This window comes from Perissodus microlepis, chromosome 23, assembly GCF_051167445.1.
Source record: "Perissodus microlepis isolate ML-2025 ecotype Zambia chromosome 23, ASM5116744v1, whole genome shotgun sequence".
NCBI classification, from domain to species: domain Eukaryota; kingdom Metazoa; phylum Chordata; class Actinopteri; order Cichliformes; family Cichlidae; genus Perissodus; species Perissodus microlepis.
The window spans coordinates 19,801,627-19,817,345 of record NC_140482.1 but is presented as its reverse complement, the minus strand read 5'-3'; the positions used below and the strand labels follow the sequence as shown (position 1 = coordinate 19,817,345).

At 40.3% G+C, this 15,719-nt stretch overlaps 1 protein-coding gene across 2 annotated transcripts in view; it reads left to right on the top strand.

The window, feature by feature from the left end:
- nhej1 (nonhomologous end-joining factor 1) overlaps positions 1 to 15,719 on the top strand; it is a 31,486-nt gene that overhangs the window by 1,083 nt on the left and 14,684 nt on the right. The window contains exons 3-6 of one of the 2 annotated variants that reach the window (XM_084921651.1): positions 297 to 507; positions 646 to 867; positions 950 to 1,088; positions 3,220 to 3,278. In XM_084921651.1, coding sequence (XP_084777777.1) covers positions 319 to 507; positions 646 to 867; positions 950 to 1,088; positions 3,220 to 3,278 — 609 coding nt within the window. In that variant the 5' untranslated portion in view covers positions 297 to 318. Of the gene's footprint in view, positions 1 to 293; positions 508 to 645; positions 868 to 949; positions 1,089 to 3,219; positions 3,279 to 15,719 lie in introns of both variants that reach the window. The other variant, XM_084921652.1, reaches the window with a different exon arrangement.

The following is a 15,719-nucleotide window of genomic DNA, read 5'->3' as shown; positions in this document are numbered from 1 at the left end:
ATTTTTGATATAAAATGAAATTAGACCATGTGTTCACTGGCATTCACTTTCAGAAACAGCAGCTCCTGCTTGCTTTGACCGACAAATATGGCTACGAGTCCTGTGATAATAGGTGCTTTTATTGTGAAAGAAAATACTTTGCTGTTGTTTTAATTACTGTTTTTAGTGCAACCCTTTTTATAATATCAAAGCAACATTCTGTTGTAAGAGTTGGAATACTAATAATATTAATAATAACAATAATGCTAATAATAATAATAATGATAATACAACATCTCCATCCTGCCTTTAAGTAGCTCTTTCGTCCTGTTTTCCCTGATGGAGGGAAGCGGAGCTCCTGCTGAGGACATCCTCTTCCGGCGTCCCTGGCTTCCCGTGAGCATCAGTGGGTGCCAGCTCCTGGCCAAGAGCTGGTTCGGTGAGACGGCGTACCATATCCTGCTCACCGACATGCACTGTGTGTGGGAGGAGAGGATGGACACAGCAGTCATCCAGAGCAGAGCACAGGTATGCACAAATGTGAACAGATAACCTGTGAGGCCTTGTGGAATTTACTTAGCAGGAAATCTTTATTCTTACTGTTCTTAAAAGCCAGATGAGCAAAAACCCGTGTTTGATGAATACATTCTTGTTCTCCATCATCAGGAGCTTAACAGGCGTTTGCGAGCCCCAGTCAAAGCCTTCTTCACTCACCTGTGTGAGGTGGTTAAGCCCTGCCTGGCGGGAGTCGGCAGCCAGACTGAAAACGAGGTTCAGATCTCTCTGACAAGACAGGAGGACGGTAGCATCAACATGAGGCTGAAGAGCGAGCTGGCAGGGCTCCCTTTCTACTGGGAGTTTCACTGCACCCCTGCCCCAGTAGCTTTGGTACATCCTTGCCTTTCAGATTTCTTTTTTAAACCCTAATCGTGGCGGCTGGGCTGTCTGACTGTTTTGTGTGTTTCTTCAGGTGTGTATTCAGCTGGTGCGCCCCCTGCTGACGATGAGCTGCCTGCTGCAGCGGCAGGTGGAGCAGCTGGGAGGTCTGCTGGTGAGGAAGGACGCTGAGATCCAGGACTACAGAGAGAATGGAGCCACGCTCAGCAGAGGTACAGAGGCTGTTTGTAAGGTCGCAGCATTTCCAGCAGCACTTCCTGGTCTGTCGTAATGGGACTGTGATATGCACCTGGTGAAAGCTGGAGGAATCCACCATCACATTACCCACTAGTTTTTGGGCTGGTGTGTTGAAGTCGGAAGCAAACATATTGGTTAGCAAGCTGCGCTGTAATTAATCTAACAACATCTAAGCAAAATGCAGAAACAGTGTGTGGACAAACTAAATACGCAGATGAGGGCAGTGTCCAAATTATGGGGTGCAGCCAGTGTGTGGGCCTCACTTGTACTGTGTTGGCCCAAGAGCTGAAGTGAAACAGAATGTTAAAAAAGAATGAAAGGTGTCCACTGCAGTTCCTGGTGAACTCTCAAATTGAGAAATGTTTGCACCCTTTCCTTTTCCAGCTCATTTGTCAACCAATCAACATTCAGTGTATGCACAGTTTAACAACATACTATTGGGTTTTTACAGGTGCGTGTTTGCGTAACCCGGCTTGCAGACAAAACAAGTATACGTAACAGCCAGGTGCTGCTAATCAAATGCATTTGATTCATTGCTCATTAGCGAGTGTGAGCACCTGTAAAGAAGCAATAGCAGGAACAGTAAGGAACAGCAAGAAAAAGATAATCCACAAGTGGAAAACATTCCCTCCAAGGTCAGACTATGCAATGCTCAGTGAAAGTGTAAAAAACAAAACAAAACCCAAGAGCTCCATCTCAGACTGTACGGTTGGCACGGTGGAGGAGGGGGTCATGATTTGGGCTTGTTTTGCAGCCGAAGGACCTGGGCAGCTTCAACCATCTCTGTATACCAAAGTATTTTGGAGTCAGGTGTTAGGCCATCTGTCCGGCAGCTAAAACTTGGCTCCAACTGGGTCATTTAACAGGACAATGATCCACAGCACAGCAGCAAATCTGTAACAGAATGGTCCAGTGCTGAGGTGGGGGCCGCTGTAAATAAGAGTTGAGCAAAATTCCTCCATAATGATGTAAGAGACCGATTAGGTCTTAAACTAAATGATGCCTTTTTTTATTCACTGTGTCTGCATTTTTGTTAGTTTTTTTCTACTGAATAAAGAATGAGTTAGTGTGATGGTTTGTGTGTTGTTGTCCATCAGAGCTTGTATTTATCTAATTTTAAGATCTGCTATGGACAGGTCTTAAAACAAAGGCACATTAATTCATATTTAAATTTGGTGTACAGTGCAATTTTGTGTTTTCTGAAGTCTAGTTTTTGTTTTTAGTTAAATTAAATGTTTTTTAAAATTTTTTCAGTTTTAGATTTATTTTAGCTTTAGTTCACCATGATAAGCTCAGTCTGTACCTTACACCAGGCTGTAGTTGTCAGATAAATGCGTTAATCTACTCTACAAGGGACCGGCAACACAAACGCTGATGATCACATTCAGCCTCCATGACTTTGAACCTTAATATAATTTAATCATCTGAGTTATAAAAAAACAAAATCACCTTTGCACAGCTATCATGAACTGGAAAACTGTTCATAGAGAACAAAATGTATTTTTGCAGTTTTCAAACTCTGTCCGCTCTTTGGCTACTCAGGTTAAACATGATACATAAGTCACTTACATACCTTCAAAAAGTTATTGTATGTTATTTTTATTTGTTCCTAAGTAAATCAGTTTGGCTGAGATAAGTTATAGTTCTCACACAGCTGAATAAATATCAAACAGAAAACTGATTAAACAGAAGTGTGAGATGGTAGAGAATTTACTCCAATGTCCTGTTATATTTTACGGAGCAAGGAGTAGACGGCTGAGTTTATTAAACTCCATTGAGACAACTGGTGACGCAAATCTGAAGGCTAGACCGTCCCATTTCACAGCCTCGCACTTCCGGCCTTCTCGGTTTTCGGAGGATCCGGCCTTCGCGGTGTACGTGAGCCGAAGGATGCAGCCCCTGAATTGAGATACAGCCTATGGGTGCTCACTCATTTGTGGAGCCATCCTGTAGTGGACATTAGCGGAAATGCAGTTTTTGGTACCTCCCCATAGGTTGCTAACTGTTTAGCAGTGCTTTAACTGCTTTTGTGACCCCTCAGTCTGATCACTGTGGAGTGTCATGATATCATGATTATAATCCAGATGTGTGTCTTTTTGAACCCAGAACGGCTGCAGACAGATGTTTTTGAGGAGCACACCCACAGAGAAGACTTCATTGCAAAGGTGAGAGGTCACACACACACACACACACACACACACACACACACACACACACACACACACACACACACACACACACACACACACATACACACACACACACACACACATGGAAAAGAAATCGTAAAAACTTATGATTTACTCATGAAAGTGGCCACTTTCTCATTACTTTCATATATTGTTTTATTAAGTATCCAAAACATACAAGTTTCATTTATATAATTTTTTAAGGGATCTTATATCTGTTTTCACTCTTGTATGCTTTTCATACAAGTTTCACACAAGACAGATACAAACTTTATAAGATTTATATATATCTTTTTCATATGGGACGGACACACACACACACACACACACACACACGCAGCCTATAGTTTGAGCTCCGTTCCTCGTCATTAACCTGCTGTGGTGAGCTTCCTTGTGATAAACCACTGCGGTCGCTGGAACTTGAGCCGCGTGACGTGCTCAATAATCGCTGTGTGCCACTTCCTGCCAATCAGGATGAGGTGAGGTTAAGTCCCCGTGTGTGTGTGCGTGTGCGTGTGTACACTGTATTCAGGTGTGGAATTTCTCATCTCTTACTATGCTGACCCCTGACCTCCACTCTATGTGTGTGGTCTGGGTTTTCAGATGCACCTGTTGAATTTTTCAGGACAGATACGACTGGTTATTTTTATATTTTTATTATGTTAACACTTCAGTGTGTTTTTCACACAGTTTCCATTTGAGTTTTGATACCCACATCCCTGCTGCCTTGACATTTGTCCACCTTCAAATACACTAGTCATACTGTATGTGGTAAAAAGGAAGAAAGGAAATCAATAAATATTTAATTTTAAGGGACAGACTGAACCATTAGGTTACAGCTGGTTTTGTTACTTTTTTTTTTTTGGATCCAAATGTTTCAACCTTTGGATGTCTCAGACATTTAAATGTCTTCTGTGTTACAAACAGAGCAGTACTCAGACAAAAAATAGCTGAATAAATGTATTATTCCAGTTCATTGTTTGTCAATTATCCAACCAAAAAACAACAACAACAAAAAAAGTGTCTGTCTGTCCTTTCTTCCTTCACGGGAACTAGAGTCGATCAAAATATCTATATATTGTTATATGATTGATACAGACGCATTAAAATGTGTTCAGAATTTCCAAATCACTGATGATTCATCTCATAAGACATGACCCGCTGTTCTCCTCTACATAAAGTGATTTTTCAAATACTTTTAACCTATAAAAATCAGCCTTGTGTTTACTTGATGTTGGATCACCACTAAAGTTTGCAGTGGACTTGGTCATATTTACAGAGGTACCTACAGATGTGGGTTTTTACAGGTTTCAGTCGTGGTAAAAAGGATGTTGCAGCATCATGACTCACTTTACTGTATCCTCTGATTTGATTTACATTAGCAGCAGCGTTGTTGGCCATTACAACTAACTGCTTCTTATGCACACAGACGTTTCTGTTGCACCTTAACTTAATATCTGATGCCTACTTATCATCTGAAAACGAGCACCATCGAAATCCATGTGTCCCGTTGTAAATCCTTAAGACCAATCAGTGTCCATTAGCTGGATTATCAGTGTTTTATGGGCTGACTGCGGTGTGCAAGGAGACGTCCTTGGATGACTTTAGCGATAAGTGGACTTTTTTTTTTTTTTTCTCCCTGAGCTAATGTTAGCTGGTGTATTTTAAGTAAGTACACCATGATTCAGAAGCTTGTAGTGGAGGGATTTTGGCCTACTCTTCTTTATAGTGTTGCTTGAGTTCATTGAGGTTCATGCACTGCTCTTTTAAGGTCCCAACACAGCTTTTCAGTCAGGTTGAGGTCCAGACTTTGACTGGATCATTGCAGCACCTTGATTCTTTTATGTTCAGATCATTGTCCTGTTTCATGACCCAGATGTCCTCACATTTGACTCTAAAATACTTTGGTATACAGAGGAATTTATGGTCAACTCAATGACTGCAAGGTGCCCAAATCATCACCCCAGTACTGATATGCTGTGTTTGGTCTTGTGCGTTGTGGCCAAACATTTCCACTTTGTTACCTTTTAGAACATCTTCCAAAGAAAGTCTAAGTATATTAAATTAAAACTTCCGCTTGCAGCTTTTCAGGCAGTATTTTGTGCATTTTACCTTTTACTTAAACATCTTTTATGTATTTATTTATTTATTTATTTATTTAATTCTATTTTTTGGACCTTCATCCCTTGTGCGTATGCATGGTCTGTGGAAGTTTTTACATTTGTTCAAACAAACTGTGGTAAGAAAATACAGATGAGTCACAGATTTGGTCGAACGTTCATACGCGCGGTCTATCTGTGAATAAGATCCACTGTCTCCAGAGGTGTTAAAAGATGCCTTCTTGTACGTCGTGGGGTTTTTATAGCTCTCAGGGAAATTTCCCGTCTCAGGTGAGCGTGCGGGGAAGATGCTGCAGGGCTTGCTTGTGTGTCATCAGGTGGTTTTCGGTGAGGGAAGCAGCCTGTTTGTTGATGCTGTTTGTGTAAAAGGACAAACCAGGAAAGAATCACAGTTTCATTCGGTGGAAAAGCTCCAGGTCAGGTACGATTATGACTCATGGAAAGTTACATCAGGGTCACAGTGGAAGCTCTATTTTCTGCTCTTTTTTTAAATTTTTTTTCTGGGCAATCAGTGTTGAGCCAGGCTGGGTGAAGTGGACAGTCAGAAACCACAGAAGAAGAAGAAAAGTGCAAATTACACCGGGCTGCGACCAGGCCGCCCTCAGACCAAAGTCCAAACTGAAATAAAATGTGTCTGTGAAAAATGTTGCCGCGATGCGTCAAGCAGAGAATCACACACGCGATGGATAGACTATTTGTGTGTGTGTGTGTTTAGCATGTGTGTGTAGTATTTATCTATCAGGGTCAGGCTTTTGCATACCTGTACGCGTGCATGTCCGTGAATGTGCCGTCTCTGTGTTGTGTTTGTGTCGGCATCTCTATCACCATGAGAACGTCCACGGCAGCCCATCATACTTATATTTAGTTTCTTTTTTACTCTCCTGACGTCATGGCGTCAGCAATCTTCTCTAGCTCTCAACCAGATAATGAATGAGCCAGTTTCCAAAAATGTCACAGTAACAGACGGATCAGAGCTGCAGGTACAACACACAGTCTGTATTTGCGCCCTGTTGCTGTTTTAAAAAAAAAAACAAAACAAAAAAAAACAACAAAACAACCCGGCTTCAGTTTCAGCTTCAGCTTTTCTTCCTTAAACTTGAACTTCTTTGACATTTACAGTTATTTACGTGCACAGTGCCAACACAGAGCGGCACAGACCAATATCTTCAGAAATCATCCGCCTCATCCTTTACCGTTTCCACGTGTGTGTGTGTGCGTGTGCATGTGTGTGTGCGTGTACCATTTGTGGCCTCTGGTTTCCCACATTAAGGGGAGTAAAGGGCAGAGGGACAGTGAGAGGGAGACGATGATGACAGGAACTATAGCTTTTATTTTCTACTGCAGCTTTCCATGCAAAGCCCCTCCCCACTTGGTCACCACACAAACACCCCACCCAGCTCAGGTCAACATTTACATGGGTGGAATTAGTCTGTGCTTCCCACTGATGTACACACACACACACACTCACACACACACACACACACACACACACACACACACACACACACACACACACACACACACACACACACTGGGAATTAACTTGGGCACAGGCTAAAGCTGGTCATGGAGCCAGAGGATGGAAAAAAAAAAGTGTTCAAATCCTTTTAGGATCACATCAGCTTCCCTTTAGGACCTAAATTTGAGCGGTGTGTGTCTGCGCTTGTGCATCTGTGAGGACCAGTTTTACAGCGTGAGGATATTTTTTTTGCTGCCCTCTGTTACCTGTTGCGTTTTTAAAAGTGTAGCTGTTTTTTGTAAAACCCCCCCCCCCCCCCCCTTTTTTTTTTTTTTTTTTAAATACATGTTTTATAAGATTAGGACTTTTTTTTTCTCTGTTTCTTTTTGTAAAGTGAGAAGCCCCGTTTTAAAACTGGCTAAAATAATGGCCATTGTTTAATATGAGGTTAAGAGCCTTTTTTAAAAAGCGTGAATGTTTTAGTAAAGTGAGAACGCTTTTCTATAAAGTGCACACTTTATGTAAAAAAGGCCGTTATTTAAAAAGTCTTTTTTTTTTTTTCCTTGAGTTTTGAAAAATAGGGATAATTTTTGTAAAATTATAACTTTTTCAAAATTGAGAGGTATCCTTGTTGAGGACTTTTTTGTGTAAGGTGTGATTTTTGCAAAATACTCTGTTTATCAAATAAACACTTTTTTTGTAACGCTAGGACCATATTTTATTTAGAAATTGAGGACTATTTTTCATAAAATTATGTTTGCTTTTCCTTTTTTTTTTTTTTGTAAACATAGGACTGTTGTTTATAAAGTGAGGACCTATTGTAAATTGAAAACCCTTTTTATAAAGTACTGGTTATTGGTAAATTTTAATTATTTAAAAGTGATCAGGTTTTTATTTGTTTTGTTTTTTTTGTACATTTAGAACCTTTTCCAACATCTGTAACATTAATTATATATTTTATAAATACAGTGTTGGGAAGGTTACTTTTAAAATGTTTTCCACTACAGGCACAAAATATAGTTTGTAACATATTCTGTTAAGTTACTTAATGTGAGTAACGTATTCTGAATACTTTGGATTACTTAATATATTGTCATGCTTTTTAGAATTACATGAATGTACTGTTGCTGTGTGATTTATTACTATTACTGAAGGCTGCATTACAACCTGCTAGCTGCAAATAATCATGGGAGGTTCTGAAAGATTTTTAAATCTTAATATAAAATGAGTAACAGTAGGGTGGACATTAGGTAAGGCTGCACTTTTTGCAGTGATCTCGTATAGAAAACTATTTCTGTATCAGTAATATGTTTCCTTTCTGTCTGCTTTCAGAACTGTGCATGATTATTTGCAGCTAGCAGGTTGTAATGCAGCCTTCAGTAATAGTAATAAATCACACAGCAATAATACATCAAAGATACTGAAGTGGCACATAACCCAGGTAGCTACCACAACTAAAATAAGGCAGTAGGCTAATGTTAGTTTTTAAAAAAGAACTTGCTTTCAGATGTTTCTTTAGGTTGGAGTCTTTTGACGCTGAGAGCAGCTTGGTTACTGGCAAACAGAGTTGGCATTGTACGGTCAGATTTCGCCCATCCCTTTCTTCTTTAAAGTGTGTGTGTGTGTGTGTGTGTGTGTGTGTGTGTGTGTGTGTGTGTGTGTGTGTGTGTGTGTGTGTGTGTGTAACAAAATGAAGCCCTTTTTGTGAAATGAAGGATTTGTTTGGTAAAGCAACCTCTTTTCACAAAGCCATGACTCCTGTATAAATTAAAGTGAGGATGTTTTGTGACATGAATTCATTTTAATGTAAAATGAAAACAAGAGTGAGAGCTTTTCTTTCTTGTTCATTTCTTTTTTTTTTTTTTTTTTTTTCTTTGGGTGACATAAAGTTGGGAAGTTTTCTTGGCTGGTCTTTAGGTTGGGATCGACTTTCAGAGACTTTTTTTTGAAGGTTCCTAATATCTTGGGGTTCAAGTTAACGTTAGGTAAGGGTCACGATGAGGGACCTCATGTGCCTCGGGATCCACACGGCAATGGAAGTACAAATTTATTGTGAGTCAGATGGCAGCAGCTGATGACCTGGCAGAGGGGAGTGTCACACAAAGCATTTTGTGACGCATGGTTTTGGTTTTCAGAGTCAATTGTTGGCTTGTGTGTGTGTGTGTGTGTGAGTGAATGTGTCACAGGCCCTGTTTATTATCTTTTACATGCATGTGTGTGTCATGGTGACGCATGCTCTGCAGTTTTCGGCACTGTGCTCGCAGCACCAGCAGCAGCGTCACAGCTTTTGACTCTAAACTGAATTGTCACTGTTTGGGAACGATGCCCGCTTCCTGTTTCATGAGACAGCGGCTTCACAGCTCCACTGACAATTAGTGGCCACTTCTAACCAAAACACCTCACTTGAGCTGCACAGACTCACATAATTGAGCCAAAATGTTGCGGCTTCCAAATTTGGCATTCCTTACTCCAAATTTCCAGCTTTTCCGGGTTAAATTGAAGGTTTTCCTGGTCAGGTTTGAGTTGGGTTTGCTTGAAACTGCTTACAAACAATGAATCAGAAACTATTTCTTTCTTCTTTACAGTGCAGCTTTCCATCTCCAGTAAAAGCGCTGTATTGGGTTGTGTGTTCAAATTGCTGAGGAAATTATCCTTAAATGCTACATCGTGCTCCACGTGAAGCCCTGTGCGGCTGGTATAACAGGAGGAGTTGAATCCTAATATCTGTGTGCTTCAACCAGAGTCTCTAAGTTAAGAGCAGGGCAGGAAACTTAATTTTTGCATCCACTGACCACAGAGCCTGACCGATTCCAAAGTACACACTTTGACTTTCAGCAGCTGAATATGACTTTGAGAATAAGGAGAAGCTGCAGATATTGATCAGTTTGCTGTCTGCAAATGAGGGAAAATTAAAGGACAAAACCGAAAGCTCCTTAAACTTAAGCACAGTTTCTGAAATGCATAAATCAAGTAAAATACATAAATGAAAACTGCTTTCATGGTTGGAAAACAGGACTTGTCTCCCATTTAATCTGACTTTAACTTCTTTATTTTTATTGTTGTCAACAGTAAATTCTAATATGGATTAAATATTTTTAAATTCAGATAAAAAATGCAGATAAGGAGGCTGAGGAATTTAAGCCCTGAGTGATATCTGCAGGCAAAACCTGGGGTAAAAAGGAGCATAAAAGAGAATAAGGGAGCTTTAAAAAAAACAAATATGACCAGGAGTGTTATTGGAAGCCATGGCAACAGAAATGAATCAAGTGCAAGTACAATGAACCACAGTTTAAATCAAAAACTGTTGTAAACATACGAGAAAAAAAAAACCCAAACTTGCTTCATAACAACATTGATTGTTAACCTGTCGTTCACCTGTTGTTGTTACAAGTCGCTGAATTTTAATGCTCTTCCTAAAGTCAGGAATTAGTCAGGATCGGCCCACACTGAAGCACAAGGCCTGAGTTTTACTACTAAAACATCCAATATCCATTTAAAAGGTCCTTAAATATCAGTGAGGTGGAAATGTAGTTAAATTACTGCAAAAACATGCTGGTGTGGAAATGGCTTCACAGTTTTAGGGTAATTTTGTGTTAGCATATCAAACTGGAAAACAAAGGGGGGTGGCGAAGGAAAAGTCAAAGACACACGAGGTACTTTAAATTATATACAAAAGCCTTTCAATAAAAAAAATGTAAGACATGATAAAGTCTGCCTTGAGTGATTAACAGTTTATAATACAGCACCAGGACTCTAAATAATCCAACATGTATCTTAACTGAAGATCTAGAAGAAGCAGCCGTGTGTTTTAACATCTGTATCTGTTTTCTCTTTGCTGTGGAGGCGCACCGGACTCTATAATTTCATATGTGAGGCTGAGAAAACAAGACAGTTATTGTAGGAGCAGGAGGAAAGAAGGATTTGAGGAAGGTGAGAAAGGTTTTTCTCTCTTTACGTCTCTCCTCTGTAAATCATTGACCGTTGTGCTCATAAACAGCGGTGTGCGGCACTTTGTGTCATGGACCTGAGGAATTCAGGGCCTACGTGGTAAGTAGGCGAGGCTAGAAAGAGGCAGCATTTACACTCTTCAGCAGCAAAGTGATGGAGAATATTTAGCTTCTTGGTCACCGTATTCAACCTGATATTCTTGGTGATATCTAAAGACTCGATATTCAGTTGTTTCCAGTGTTTTTGCTTGGTTAGTGACCGAGCTATTGTAGCAACTAAAATGACTGAATAGTGTCTTTATTTCTACAATTTTTTTTTTTTTATGGTTTTGTTTACATTTATCAGAAAATTTTACAGATAAAAATAATATGATGTCATTTACTGAGGCTTTTAGTCATTTCCATACGAAAATGAGTGTTGCCTGCTTGCCTGTTAGTTCTTTTAAAACAAATTTTCTGTTTCAGTAAAATTACGGGTGAATTTTAGGTGAATAATATATTTCAGTATGCTTTTATCATTTTAACACCAACATTTTAGTTAAGTAACACAGGCCTACAGACTGGTCTGCAACCATTTGGCAACCACCAGTCATGAGGGAAAAATTAGTATTCCCTGACCTGTTGTGATTGGAGGTTGAGGGCAGCAACAGGGAAAATGACTACTAAAGCCACAAAAACACAGGCCTACAGATCAGTCAGTAGCCCCCTGGCAACCACCTGTTGCTATGGAAAAATATGTATTCTGCAAACCGTTGGCACAAACCTCCTCGTGCTTGCTTTGGTTGCTAGCATATTGGTGCAGTCATAGTTTGCATGGAAGTGGCAGACTTGTCTACAAACACTGTCCAGCTGGTCTCAGAGCTGTAGTGAAAATGTGAAAAGTGTGCTGCAGACCAAAAATGGAGAAGCTTCACCTTCAAAGTAAAAGCTGTTCCTCAGCACTGCAGCCGACAAGTTTCAAAAGGAGCAACTTTTACTTTCAGAGGAAACGGTCTCCATTCCTGGTTTGTGTCACACTTTTTAAAGTTTTACTACCATTCGACAACTAGTTAGCTCATATTTGCTGGCATTCTTTACTAGCTGTTTCACTCAGTGAGAGTCAGAAATCAGTCAGCCAGTCAGAATGCACATCAAATATGGCATATGGAATATGGAGGGCTAGAATGGGCAATAATGGCATTCACCCTGCTGGTAACCCAGTTGTTGCTTGAATGGTGTCTCTGCAACAAACCTTGTGGATGGATAGAGAAGGAAAAATAAAATGTAAAAAAAATATATATATATCATAATATATCCTGGAATTCCCACCAGTGAAGTCATCAGATTCACCGTTACGTGTATGCTTCTGTTTCAAACGAAATCTGATTAGGAAAGGTGAAATATCTCAAATACTTATTTCAAACACTCAGAGTATTTAAATTATTGAAATATCTGAAAACTGTCAAAATGAGAACATATTTCAATGTCCGTAATGTAAAACTGTCTGTCTTAGTGTCTGTTTGTGAAGCAGACTTTAAAAAACTATTAATGGCTAGATGTTCACCGGACATCTTCTCCTGATTCTCTGGTCTTTGTTGCATAATTAGTTCATTTATTTTGTTGTTTTTTAGACTGTGGACAAAGTTGCATTTATTTATTTTAATAGAGTAACTTGTGTCTAAGGAGCTTGAAAAGAAAAGCTTCTTGAAGATGTTTCACCTCTCATCAGAGCTTCTTCAGTTCTAAGAGCAATTCATGGAGAGTCACGGATTTTTTTTAGCCCTATTGGGAGTGTCCTTACGAGGGCTGTGGACCCCCTATGGATCCTCTGCCTAATCACACGAGCCAAGTTGTGAAAACGGGCGTGGGTCACCATCAGCCAAAGTTTCGGGTGAACACATTGTGAGACCTTGCCCCACCCTATCATGTGACTTACTAAGATCAAATGACCCAAGATGTAAGCGGGCGTTAAGGTGTCTGGGAAGGGATCGCAAAACTCGATTATAGATGGCAGACAGTTGGTGTCTTAAAGCCCCGCCCTCTTTTCAAAGATGATCATTCACAGTGGACATAGAGGACTGAAATTAGCCATCTATCTTTCACAACCCTCTTAGGGACACTCTCAATAGGGCTTAAAAATCTGGGACCCTCCACCAGTTGCTCTTAGGACTGAAGAAGCTTCTAGGATGAGAGGTGAAACGTCTTCAAGAAACTTAAAGGAGTCCAGATGCTTTTCTTTCCAAGCTCCTTAGACTACGATGACCTGGATGACTGAGAACCTTCGCAGACATTAACTTGTGTCAGCGGAGTCATTTTATCAATAACATTACGGGTGCTTCACAAGTTTTTGTACAAGAAAATGTGACAGTAACCATTCTCTCAGGATGTGTAAATCTGTGTTACACATAGGGATGGGTACCGGTATCCGGTGCCATGATGGCACCGGTTCTGACATAAACGGTAGTAACCAGACCGAAAAGCAGCGCACATTTCGGTGCTTTATTTCGGTGCTTTTTTTTTCCTGAGCTGTGATACACTTTAGATTCTAGCCAATCATTTTACGTTTCCGAGGATAGTAGGCGGGTCCAGGTACATACGTTCATTTAGAGCAGAGCTACAGATTAAAAATGCCCAAGGAGGACCGGTCAAATGTATGGCTGTACTTCACAGCAAAATATGCAAACTCAGCAGCCTGCAACAAGTGCTTTAAGCTGATACTGTGATACTGTCAAAGGAGGTAACACCTCAAATCCGATGAAACACCTGGCGACGCATAGCGTTTTTTTTTAAAGCCGAGAAATGCGCCGTATTTGATAGCTTGCTGCGAGACCTCACTCCGTACACATCTACTGCGGGTGGGTTGCCAGTTATCGGACCCGGAGCAACATCCCCCAAAAACCCGAAGAATAGAGTCCTGGCCCCTAGCCCTGCCAGTGTAGCAGAAATGATGACGGATGATGATGGCAGCAGCAGCCGTTCTTCTCTGCGTGAGTAGCGTAATGTTGTTCGTGTGTAATTTACGTTGAGTAGGCTAACCACGTTATTACATTAATGCATGTAAGGTGAACTAGCAAACATCATCATAGTTACATGCGGCTGTCTTCTTGTTTGATGGCAGATACTCCCTTCACCCTGGCCAAAAAGGCTAAAATGACCAAAGAAAAAGTGGAAAACAGTTAAACATGAGAGGTTTTTGGATAAAGTTTGTGCTTTTTCCATTGTTTAAGCACTGCTTCCAGCCAAGAGTGATACCATATATGCCCCATAGCTACAGAAAAGGCTAACATTGTTATCTTTTTACAAAAAAACAGCTGAACATGAGAGGTTTTTGGACAAAGTTGGTGTTCTCCATTCTTTAAGCACCGGTTTGAGCACCATTTAAGCACCGGCACCGTTTCAAAAGTACCGGTTTGGCACCGGTATCGGATAAAACCTAAACGATACCCATCCCTAGTTACACACATACACTGTAGAGGTAGGGGGGGGGGGGGGAATTGTTACAGCATAGTACCGCAATATTCTACATTGTAATATTGTATCAATACAGGGACACCAAATATTGATATTTTATTAAATGAATTCTGGGAATACTACAAACAAGAGGGCTCATCCCACCTGATAGGAAGCAACCTTTCTGCAAACAGTTGCAGTCTGACTTGGACTGACTGCAATCACTCTGACAGATTGCGCTGAAGGCTTGCAAGTAGTTGCAAATGTGATAGTTAATGTGAATTTCTGTCTATGTAGACAGCAACACATATGTTATATTTGATGATTTGATGATCCCCGATAATTATTGTATTATCAGAAATGGATTGCATGCAATTGCCAGCTTGACCCCATTTACTCCCAGACTGTTATCAGTTTGATATTGGTCTGATAACAGACTGATAGGAGACTGACTCTGTCTTATGGCAACATTAATGGCAGGTTTTTAGTGAACGTGTTGTTTTGCTTGACAATCTCTTTTTGCATCAAAAAAATAACTGAAGGGAGATAACGTTATCTTATTGGATAAAGCGGATATGGACAAAGTTTAACTTCGAGGATGTAATTTGCAGTTGAAGAAAGGTGATAAATCACAACATCTGTTATTGTAAAAACTCAGCATGTCGCAGAATGCTAAAAATTTCAATAACATGGTATCAGGAGTGAAATATTGTGATAGTATTATATTGTCAGGTGAGACACTTGACAATATAATACTAGTCCCACCTCCAGTCATTTGTTGCACTTAATGAAGGTCCAGTTTATGTTTTAAGTCAGTGAAGACCTTTAGACATGAACCAGTGAAGAACAGAACATCATCATCATCATCCTCCCTGATGTGGTAGAAAGTCATCCTGGTGCATATCAGACCCAGCAATACCCACGTACAAAAACTGGCTTCTTGGGAGATTTAACCACCATTGCCACCTCAGCACTTGTGACCTTACTCATGAGATGGTAGGCTGGGAAGTGGCTTGAACCACATCAAAGGTGACGACCCCACTAGAGTTTATATAAGCCTGGCACTCCCCACCAGCTTTTAAAACTCAAGAAGCCTTTCAGATAAGAGGTGAAACATCTTCATGAACCTAAAAGAAATTGGGTGCCTTTGACTCGAGCACTTTCCATTCAACATGTTCTCACTCCCGAGGAGTAATATTTTATGCTAGGTGACAAATCGCCAACATGTTACACTTCCAGGCACCCAAGCACGTTCCTAAATGACGAGATCGGAAAAATTAGGAAATATGAGAATTGTTTGGAATCAGTCAACACATGTACGTTCATTTTTCTCAAATCGCTTTGGAAAACACTATTTCACGTCATTAAAGCGCTGGTTATGGTTAGGAATAAGGTTATGGTTAGGGTTGTAATACATGGCTGGAACGTCAATTGAATTCAATTATATTTATTAAACACCACA